Source organism: Humulus lupulus, chromosome 4, assembly GCF_963169125.1.
Source record: "Humulus lupulus chromosome 4, drHumLupu1.1, whole genome shotgun sequence".
Taxonomy (NCBI): Eukaryota; Viridiplantae; Streptophyta; class Magnoliopsida; order Rosales; family Cannabaceae; genus Humulus; species Humulus lupulus.
The window spans coordinates 154,721,269-154,731,990 of record NC_084796.1 but is presented as its reverse complement, the minus strand read 5'-3'; the positions used below and the strand labels follow the sequence as shown (position 1 = coordinate 154,731,990).

The following is a 10,722-nucleotide window of genomic DNA, read 5'->3' as shown; positions in this document are numbered from 1 at the left end:
GAATATTGTTGACTGTTTTTAATAATAGATAATTTTTTAATTGTTTCATCTTTCTTTTGTCCAAGTAATCTATAGCGATTACTTTCTTTTTTAATAGTTCAGGGTATTTATTGGTCTTGTTTATGGTAGTTTACAATCACCATGCTTCAATTTTATGTGTTTGTATGCAGTATTTTTTACTAATGATATATAGAGATGTCGTTTTTCCTATTTTGTTAGACATATCCTGTAAAATATATGTTAGTTATTGGAATTTTAATGAAGCAATAATACAAATCAAGAAACTTTTCTTGGTTACAGAATGCTTGAGTAGAAAGTATTCAAGATAGATTTGTATTTTAAACATGCTTTAGTAAAACTCTTTGAAGAGGAAGATATATATTCATATGATATTTACTCTGCTTTTTTTGCTCAATTTGTATAGACTAATCTATATTAGCAATAAGGTATCAAGTTTGAGAAAATGACTCAACAAGTGTGAGCACCTTTTCTTGGATTTATTTTTGGGAAACAATAGAGCAAACAAAGCATTCTAATGCCAACTTTATTCATACTTTGTCTCAATTTTCCATATATTTGGTCAATGTTTGTATATACATAAAAGTGTGTGAAACTGAGTCAGCCAAATGTGAAATATGTTTTCTTCATCTCGTGTGGTTGTTTGTTTGAGATGAACACCAACACAAGCACACTTTCATGGGGTTTCACTAGTTATCTTGGGAGCATTTTGATGGTTTAACATTATAAATATATAAAGGATTAACTTTTTTTTTGTGGGCTAATGTTACATATCTAGATCATTGTCGACAAAAGATATTGAGGTGATTGTTGGAAGTGGATGTCCTAATCTGCTAAGGAAAGCTTTTAATTCGGCTAAAAGATTGAGAGCCTATGTCAGACTCGATGAAGGGGATGTATGTGATTTTCCCCTTTGTAATTTTTCAGCATTTAAATTTTGAGAAAAGAAGCCATGTGCTCAAGTTTATGTGATGAAAAAACGTGTTGATACACTAGTATTATGTATGGCCAGCCTTAATATACATTTAATTTTTGAGTGGAAGTTTCATGGTTTTGACTTGGAGAGGTAAAAGTCAGGAAAATTGCAATATCTCTTTCTGAATTATTTAGTATTTTCTTGGATTCAGATTTGTAGTGCTTGCAATCTATGAGGTTCCTGTGATAGAGCTTATACAATATTGAAGGAATTTGAAGAAGATGCCCGGATAGTGGATATAGTGCGTATATTGCACTTTTATGCTCTAGATCCAATTGTTATCTCGGGGGTGAAAAACATGTTGGTAGAGAGCTTGTTGAATCATCTGCAAGAAAACTACTTGTGGAGTTGCGTGAGCTCAGTGAAATACCGGTTGATCCTTCTCTTCCAAAGCCTGCTGCCAAAGTTCCGAAGCAGAAAGAAAAGTAGTTGAGTTTGACAGATGATGATATGTCGAATAATGTTGAAATGAAGAGAGGAGATTGGATATGTCCTACGTAAGTTCATAAAGTGAAATTCTTTTAATTTTCTGTTTCTTTAATAATTTTTTCCTTGCTCTAGATTAAAATAAAAAAGTATTGAATGATTTATTACTAAATTCCTTGGATCTTAACTTTTATCAGTATTATTATGGCAACGGGGACAAGGATAAAGGGTACTCCTGTCAAATGGACAAGGTTTTTTTGTTTTTGTTTGTTTCTGCCTTTTGGCTTTTTCCGTTTACTCTTTGAATCCACATACTTATTTATAGCAAGCAATTCCATCAAGTTTAAGTCAATTGGCTAATGCCTTCCTTTTTATTTTTTAGTTGCAATATTATGAACTTCTCAAAAAATTTACATTGCCTAAAATGCAAGCATGATGGTCCTAAAAATGTTGGCAAAAGCGAGTTTGAAATAAAGAAAGGAGACCGGAGTTGTACCGAGTAAGTACCCGTTGCCCATAATGGTTTAGTGAAATTAGATACTCATGGATTATATTTCATAGGATTCGTCCCAGAAATTTTTACATTGAGAATATTAGATTAAGTATAATTAAGTTGAAGGATATTACACTTTCATTAAAATTTTAAAGTAAGTTTAATTTTTATTACTACAAATTTTCCCTAAAAGTGCCCATTAGTCTAGTTTTCTATCTACTCTTCTGACCACACCTATCTTTTTTTCTTGTTGCTTTTTTCCATGTGTCCTCTCCACTTTCTTCTTCTCACCTCTTTCATGAAAAAAATTTCAATAATCTATAGATATCTATGAACTAACTCTTTTTTGTCTTCTATGCCCCATGGATCTCTTTCTTTTTGGCCATGTCTTTTTTTTCTTTTCTTAAGTTTTATTTCCAATTTTGTTTTTTTGTCCCAAATTAGGGGTTAGGGCAGCATTGTCTTTAAGTATTTATTGTTCATATATTATATGCATTTATAACTTATAAGAATCATATAGTAGCATACCGTAAAAAAATTAATAAATACCATTCCTTAACCATAATATTTTGAATCAATCATCTCACTTTGAATTTAGGGTTCTAGAGAAAATGTGTTTATGAGAAGGGGTGAGAAGAGTGTTTTTTTTCTGATTTACAGAAATGTCAATGAGTAACATTATATTTTAAATACATCATTTCTTTCTCTCTCTTCAATCACTCTTTCCGTTTCTCCGAAACCCTCGATCTCTTTCTTCAATTTCTCTTCATCTCCCCCGTGATTTGATTGAATTGCTCATCATTCTTTCTCAATGACTCATAAATTCTTGATGAGAGGCTTTGGCACAAGCAACCTAACCCGGCCTTCTTTCTGCTCCAGTCAATTCTCTCGTGAAGTCTCTCCTTTAGAAGTGAGTCCTGAATCTTTTTCGACTTTTGATTTGGTTATGTTTATCTTTTTCGGCTTTTGATTTGGTTATTTTTTGACTTTTGATTTGGTTATGTTTATCTTTTTCGTTGGATATTGCTGTGAGATCATTTCGATTAAATTAAAACATGTTTTAAGTAACTGAAGAGGGCATTGACTAATGGTAATGCACAGACTTGCAATCTTTTAGGTAGACGACTTAGAGGAAAAGCAAGTTTCACTGTAGGATTTGTTGCAAATATTGTAGGTTCAGCGGGAGGATCTATATTATATATGTTTAAAGAAAAATCACACTGTAAAGAACAGTCAGCAGATGATGGCAAGAGGAGAGAGTAAATTAAATAGTATATAATTCAAAAGATTGTCGACTAAGCATTCATTCACTGCCAATCGAAGAGAATCATCTGATAGTATCAACCGTGATAGTGCCCGTGTGCTTAAACTGAAATGACAGCACATAACACACTGAGTTTACTAATCAGGTAAGTCACCAAAACCAATTAATTTTTCTGTATCTTTTGGCTCTATTTAGCATAAGTCTTGGAACAAACTCACATCCAATCTAGGTATTTAATCACATTTTTACAGATATGATATGTCAAACAGAACTTTTGTCCTGTATTTGATTGTTAGCATACAAAATGGACCTATAGATTACAAGTATAGAATTGCATACCCCAAATACTTAGCTGCATCGACTATCGAACCATTAACTGCAAAAATTGATCCAACAGAGCTTGCATTCCCTGAAAGCAAAAAGAAGAACAAACAAGAGAGATTTTTATGAGTCCATGTATATATGTATATATGTATACATGTAGATGTAATATTGAAATAGTGGATAGATATTTCCATAAATATTGAAACAAACTCCTTGACCAAACTAGTTCTTATCCAAAATGGTTTGTTCTAAAAAGATAGAAAAGCGCATACGAGTGAATGTGTTAAACTAGTAAGAGTTATCCTCATGTATTGACATGTCCATTGGCTGCAGGGTTGTACAAGGAAAGAATCTATCATATAATATAATGTACTCTGTTTTCTGTAACAAAAGTTTCCTTACTACGCGCAAATATAAGCATACATAATCAAAGTTGAGATACATGCATGCATGTTATCAGAATATACTACATTATATATATGTGTAATTCTGATGATCATCATTGCGGATTTATATATACATATATATCATAATTTGCTTCCCTGAATTGTAGTTTAAGAAAGACAAATTAGGCCAATGTATATACATTCATGCATATTATTATGGCTTACTTTACATAATCTTATCATGACTAGCTATATAGCTTACTAGATAGAGAATATCCATGCATATGTACTGTAAACGAGACATATATTTATTAGCACATAAAAATATTAGCAATATATTCTTTTGCGTATATATATGTATGCATAATTATATGGAGTAGCAATAGCTATAGGAAGAGGGACCAGTCCAATTTAGTCTAGACAAAGTTAGATAATTAAGTTGTTTGAAGTCATACACTATAATTTAAGACACGAGGACAATAGATATAGATATGTCAAATTAAGCCATATGTAGTCTCTCTAGGACAAGATTTATACATCTTGTAGTATGTTTAATTATTGAGATTATAAAGTACTTCAACGCAGTTCAGTGGAACCTGTAGAGTTAATTAAGTGCTGGTTGTAGAACTGATAATGAAATGATTCAATTGCCTTCTTTGACAGGTGTGTTCTATAGAGCAGTCAGCTGATGAGTTGAAAGATCGCTACCAGAAATTATTTAAAGGATATAAGAAGTTTATGTAAGTGTTTCAACATTACTCACCCACAAATTCCAATGAGAAAAGTTGATTTATTTTTTATTTTTTTTAGAATGTTGAAAATGGTCTCATTCCTTGTTATATTGAGTAAGATTGACATTATATATAGTTGATTGTGTTTCAAGGATTTAACTGTGTTTCTCATTGTATATAGCTATGATGATCTATATATATATATGTGTGTGTATAATCAGATATGAAGAAAAATTCAGAATTAAGGAATAAGAACCTGAAAACAAGTTATAAAAAATCATACCTGTCTTAACGAGGTGTTCAAGAGGTCCAGACATGGTATCACACCCGATTACTTATTTTCTTCAAATTTTGCTCAATGGATTTTGAGATAGTAATAAAGGCAAGAGAGAATTTATCTCAGGCACTCATCAAATACCAATAAGATAAATACTAAGAATATATCTAATACATAAGTAGAGCCCTCAAAAGCTTATGCTCCACCTAATAAAACCATACACAAGCAAATAAACAAAGTCAGTAAACCAAAAACCATGCAATAAATAATAACAATGTGTAGATTAGACAACCCAGAAAGCCAAAACTCATAAATGAATAATTGTGGATGATGAGAAAGTTGAAGAAAATCCATAAACTTGATAAATAGACAAAATCAAATATTATCTTTTATTTATTTAGTTATTTATTTTTATTATTGGTGTTGAAAAGGTCTGCAGTGTTGGCTTTCACTTGGCCAGTTAGGGGCAGAAAAAAAACACATAACAAAGCTATATTGTGATACCGTCTTAGGATTTTTTTTAGCATATGATAATCTTATGATGCTTTTTCTCCTTGGTAAGCCCACCCTTTTATTTATAAGAACTTCAATTATGTTTATTACAAATTGATGTTAATTATTTGTTTCTCGGTAGTAAAACTCGCAGTTTATGATTTGAATAATGCTTTATCAACTTTCTATGCGTAGACTCACAATTTGACTCACTTTTATTATATCTTATTACATTGTAAAGGTGTTTATGTGCTGAGACAAACTTCAAAGAAACTTTTTTGGCAACAGTTTGCAAGAGGTATGCCTCTAACTTTTATTTTAATACTTAGTCTAATCATAAGTACTCTCTATCTTATTTTTGTTAATTTCTTTGTTGAATATTTGAATTATATATATATGTTGAGTGTATTAGAAACATGGGGAACTTTCTCGTTGAAAGATGGCAACATCAACTGTCAGTCTTTTGGGATCTGGTTTTTGTAAGGACAAATTTTCACAAGAGATTTAAATGTTTCTATAAATGTTTCTAATACAGGTAGACTCAAGAATGAGTGCACGGTTAGTTAGAGGTCAATCCTTTCTGGGGTACTCCAATTAGCCCTTTTGCTTGTCTATCTGCAGATATATGTACATATTTATATTGGCAATATGCTGATGCAGCATATACAATTTACAGTGTTTATGTTTCTCTGATATTTTAAGTCTTTTTGGCTCCTTATAATTTTGTTAAACGAGTCCATTTGAAGTGGTTGTTGTTTGTTTGTGTTCAATCTTATTCATTATTATCATCATTATTATTATTTTAGGATATCTTGTGCTATGTATTTCCCAGCATTGATTTTGATATGCATTTAATTCATATATTTTTTATTTTTATTGCTTTATCATGAAAATATTTAGGTAATTGTTGTTGCTTTGAACATGAAAGAACTTATTAAGGCATTCTTACTATGGAATGAAGTAACTTTGGAAAGCTCAATTATAGATTTGTATTTGACATAACGTATTTTATTTTATACAATCTTGTAACAAAAATCTACTCCTTGCTGAACTTTGATGATGTACTTGTTCCTGCCGATCATGTGAGCCGAAGTTATGCTATAACATCAAGGATCTCATTGTAATGCTCAGTTATCAACTTCTTAACCACAGGTGCGCTTGTTTATTTGCCTTCTCTTATCAAAGGATTTAGCTTTTACAGTCTTCTCTTGTATTGTTCTTGTATGATATAGGCTTGCTTGTGAAGTTCTTTGGGTGTATGTGTATTTTTTTAGTGATCCCTTTCAGTAAGAAATTAAGAAATTTGTCATGGTTTATTAAATATTTTTCTGTGTATAAATATATATATATATTGTTTTTGTTTTACTGCAATTGTGTTATCAATAGAGGTGGAAGAGGGTTGAGAGACAATGTTTTATGTGTTTGGTTTTAATGGTATCAGGACAGTAAATATTCTCTACTCTTTTCAACAAAAAATTGGGACTACTTGGTTAACAATCTAGGGCTTTTGTTTATGCTGACAAAAACACATTCTGAATGACGATTCTTCATCTTTATTCAACACTGTTTGTTTTGATTAGTCTTTTCCTTAGTCCCTGTAATAATACGATAATCATATATACCCAAAAATTAATATATAAAGTAATTTTTTTACTTATTGTATCATTTAATTTTAATTTTGTATTAATCTTTTAGGTATTGATTATATTCTTTAGGTTATGGATCAACTTGGCAAGGAGCATTGCAAAGTTAATTAACTTGATTATTAATTGCAAGAGGTACGGAAGTATGTTCTCTTAACTTTTTTTATTAATATCATACAAATGTTAGAGGAGTTTGAATATCTTAAATATTCATTCGTAGAGAAGTAGGTTCTGAGATTAAAATTGTGTGCTGCGGTGATAACGGAAGGTTGAAAACTTGTGTATCTTTGAGAAGTTGGTTCTGGAAAATTTGTTTGTGTGTTGCGGCAATATAAAGGAGAAAACTTATTGTGTGTTTTTTGAATTTTTTTACTTGGTATTGATAGATGGTAAGGTAACCTTTATATGGGAAATGATGTTAGATTTTATCTAGAATTATGTATTATCTTCTTACAAATAAATTGTGTTTGCTTGAATTGGTTTGATTATATTGATAGATATCTCGCCTTGGCTGTGAATAAGGGTAGTTTTCACGTCCCCAACCTTAGGGTTTGAATAATAAAACATTATACATATGAGTTGTGATTAACTTTTTTATATCTATGCTTATGATATGCAGATGGATAAAACTTGGATCCATCTTAACTATTTTGGATTAATGATATGATATTTCCAGACCTCATTAGTTTTTCTTTTATGTTTTATTTACCAGATTCAACAAGTGAAGTGCAAAAGAAAATCTGATTTGGACGGCTTTGGTGTGCTGACATTTGGAAGATCATGAATTCCTACCTGTGCTTTTGAATATGAAACTGTTTAAGACTATTTTGTTGACTACTGTGAGAATGTTTTGTTTATGTTAATTAGGTAGTGTTGAATATATTAAGACTTTTGGATTGTTTTTTAGATAATCTTGAATGTATTTTGACACAATTATTTAGTTATATGTGTTATGAAACATATAATTGGTACTCAAAAATATATTTGTACAATGTTAAGGGTGTCTTAATTATATTAAAAGAAGTGGGTTTGAATTAAAGCAATAAAAAAATAATTATAATGTACATGTTTATATAATAATAATTCAAGCGTATTCAAATATTATAATAATACAAAAAATGTGTTATTGTATCTTTTACAATAACACTTGTTTATAAGCATAAAATTATGTTATGGAAACTATTTTCTATAATGCAGAAACTGTGTTATTATAAAGTGTATCATAATACTACTTTATAAGTACAAAAAAATGTTATATAATCTATTTATAAATAGCATAACGAAATACTTATCTAACTATTAAAATAACACAACAAAAGTGTTATCGTAAGCTATACCATAACACATGTCTATAAACATGGAATAGTGTGATGCAAAGTGCTCCGACCTACTATAACACTGCTTTCCTTAACACATCCAAAAGTGTTATGGTATATATTTGATAATACTTTTTCGGTCTTATTGAAAGTATTTTTTCTTGTAGTGGTTGAATGTAAGCCCTAAGGGTTTCAGTAGGATGTTTCTTGATGTTGGCCAGTGCACTGACTTCCATGTCCAGTTTTTGGGCAGCCAAAAATTGTTTACTTAAAGCTGACTGCAATCCGGACCAAGACTGGATTGATCCCATCTTGAGCATTTTTCACCACTTCTAGGTAGGTCCGACTGAAGTGATCGAAAAGCACAGGCATCTACCATTGTCGCAGACATGGGCTACAGTCATCAAGCGATTGTCGCAGGACAAATGATCTCTGGGATCAGTGTTTTAGGTATAGGAATGTATGTCCGACATCTTGAACCCTTTGGGTAACACGACGTCCAGGATGTGCTTGGCGCATGACTCCTTTTCCTCATCTTTAGAATTGGAACCTCTGCCTTCTTGTTTCCAGAACAAGCGGTCAGTTACCTTATTGAGAGTGGCCGGCTATTCCATGAAATTTCTGACCATTCCATCGTCAAGGGGAACTCTTTCGTTCCCCCTGTCGTTGAGGTTGTTTCTCAAGTCGCCTCAATGAGGGTGAATCTTTTCTTTTCGGGCCTGCTCCTTTTGAGCATTGAGGATATCTCGCAAATCCACTCGGGATGTGTCGTCTCCCAAACTAACCATTTCTGGCTCTTATCCGTGTTTTCTCCCTCTGTGATCGTTGTTCATGGAGGCGCTGGGATAAAAGCGTCTTCCCTGATCATCTTATCTGGGGCCGTCATATCCTCGCGCAACAATAAAAGCTTGAAGAGCCAGGAGAGACTCTTACATCTAGCGGGTTGTCTCCAGTTGTTCAGCCATCATGTCTTCTTGGTCGAGGACCTATTATCTCAAACGAACCACTTCTTGATCCTCCTGTTCAGGTTCCACCTCTTTCTCGTCGGGATCAACGGGATTCTCAACCTCGTGTTCTTCATATTCCCCTCTGTCTTCCTCGTAATAGTCTTCATCGTATTCACCCCCTTCCTCGAAGTTCTGGGAGTCTTCAGGTAGAGGCCCATGGTACAGCACATCCTCTGGTTGATCTTGAAGAAGTGGTAGGCTTTGCAATGGTTCTCCATTGTCTTGTTGTTGCTGATGAGCAGCATCAAACATAGTATGTCTAGTGTTCACCATTTTCGTAGATAACAAAGGTTGATTCAAGATTTCTTCAGCTCTCAATGAAAGCAACGAAATGTTTATCAAATATTTTAGAAACTAGAAATATATTGAAAGATAAGATCTAGAAAGAAAGGCTAAGAAATAAATAAGATCGTGGTTTTTACATGGTTGGGGTGTTAATGAGCCTTAGTCCACGAGTCTCTAGTATTAGGCTTTAGAGATTTTTGACAATGGAGGTTTTCTGCAAGTTCAGCAACATTTAGCATACAAGAGAAAATCTAGAATCCTCACTACAGTGCAGGACTGACCCTATTTATATGGAGTCATGTCACTTGGGCCAGACTAATCCGGTCCCAATAAGGATATAATTGCAATTGATCGCTAACAAAGCCATAATACAAGAAATGTAACATAATTAAGGGTTGGTAATATGGGCCCATTCAGAAGGATTAGGCATGGTGAAGCCTTACAATTGTCCTTTGTACGTTAGCACGGACTAATCTGCGTGGGTTACCAAGGAGATCCTGAGGACAGGATTTGTCAAAGTAGCGGCAGTACCATTTCCTAAAAATAGTGTATGTTCTGTGTGTACCCCATTCTGCAAGTTAGTTAGGGAGACCAACTGCTGGATTTCTCGAGGACACGTTAGCTGTAGGAAAGACTGGGCTTGTTCTATCCGGCTAGGTCATCTGGGTTCGTTTACCTAAGTCCTGTTTCGTTTACCATGACGCGGGTTCTTTACCAAGGCAGACATCTTGATGGTGATGAATTCTCTTGGATCCCACTTGATGGGATCCGTCTCCTGGAATGGATCATCTGCCATCATAATTTACATCCCGGCAGATATAGATTGAGTATGGTTAGGAAGGGGATTTGGGCCTACACCTTAGTTTTGGCCCCTTTGCTATGCTTGCGCTACTTGCCAATAATCTGAGTTTGGTATGGTCCAGGCCGTCGGGGCTTGCTTGTTCATTGTTCACTGGGCCCAAGTAGGGCCCAGGCTTCTTCAATGGGCCCATGTACCCGTTTTTTCGTGCCACGTGTCATAGGTGGAAAATATGGATAACACTTGAATACTATGTATGTGGATAATTTTTAAATGATGTATGCT

The 10,722-nt window shown here is 33.2% G+C and overlaps 1 protein-coding gene across 9 annotated transcripts; it reads left to right on the top strand.

The window, feature by feature from the left end:
* The first annotated feature begins 2,121 nt into the window (after window positions 1–2,121).
* Window positions 2,122–8,022, top strand: LOC133830911 (uncharacterized). Of its 9 annotated transcripts, none has more exons than XR_009892286.1 (6): window positions 2,151–2,823; window positions 3,088–3,322; window positions 4,551–4,627; window positions 5,629–6,539; window positions 7,083–7,165; window positions 7,743–8,022. XR_009892286.1 is itself a non-coding variant. In XM_062261027.1 (5 exons), the coding sequence occupies exons 1-5, from the start codon at window positions 2,725–2,727 to the stop codon at window positions 7,772–7,774; spliced, it is 336 nt and encodes a 111-aa protein (XP_062117011.1). In that variant the 5' UTR covers window positions 2,132–2,724; the 3' UTR covers window positions 7,775–8,022. The 9 variants fall into 9 exon arrangements, 3 of the variants coding, with proteins under 3 accessions (XP_062117013.1, XP_062117011.1, XP_062117012.1); XR_009892287.1 differs by having other exon boundaries at window positions 2,157–2,823; window positions 7,103–7,173; XR_009892285.1 differs by having other exon boundaries at window positions 2,160–2,823; window positions 3,031–3,322; window positions 7,103–7,165.
* The last annotated feature ends 2,700 nt before the right edge of the window (window positions 8,023–10,722 follow it).

What these genes read in the sequence shown, in the direction of transcription:
- LOC133830911 (XM_062261027.1), top strand. Translation starts at nt 2,725, where the DNA reads ATGACTCATAAATTCTTGATGAGAGGCTTTGGCACAAGCAACCTAACC. An exon ending in AAAGGATATAAGAAGTTTAT is followed by an intron (nt 4,628 to 5,628) that starts GTAAGTGTTTCA and finishes TACATTGTAAAG; the next exon opens with GTGTTTATGTGCTGAGACAA. An exon ending in TAATTGCAAGAGGTACGGAA is followed by an intron (nt 7,174 to 7,742) that starts GTATGTTCTCTT and finishes TTTATTTACCAG; the next exon opens with ATTCAACAAGTGAAGTGCAA.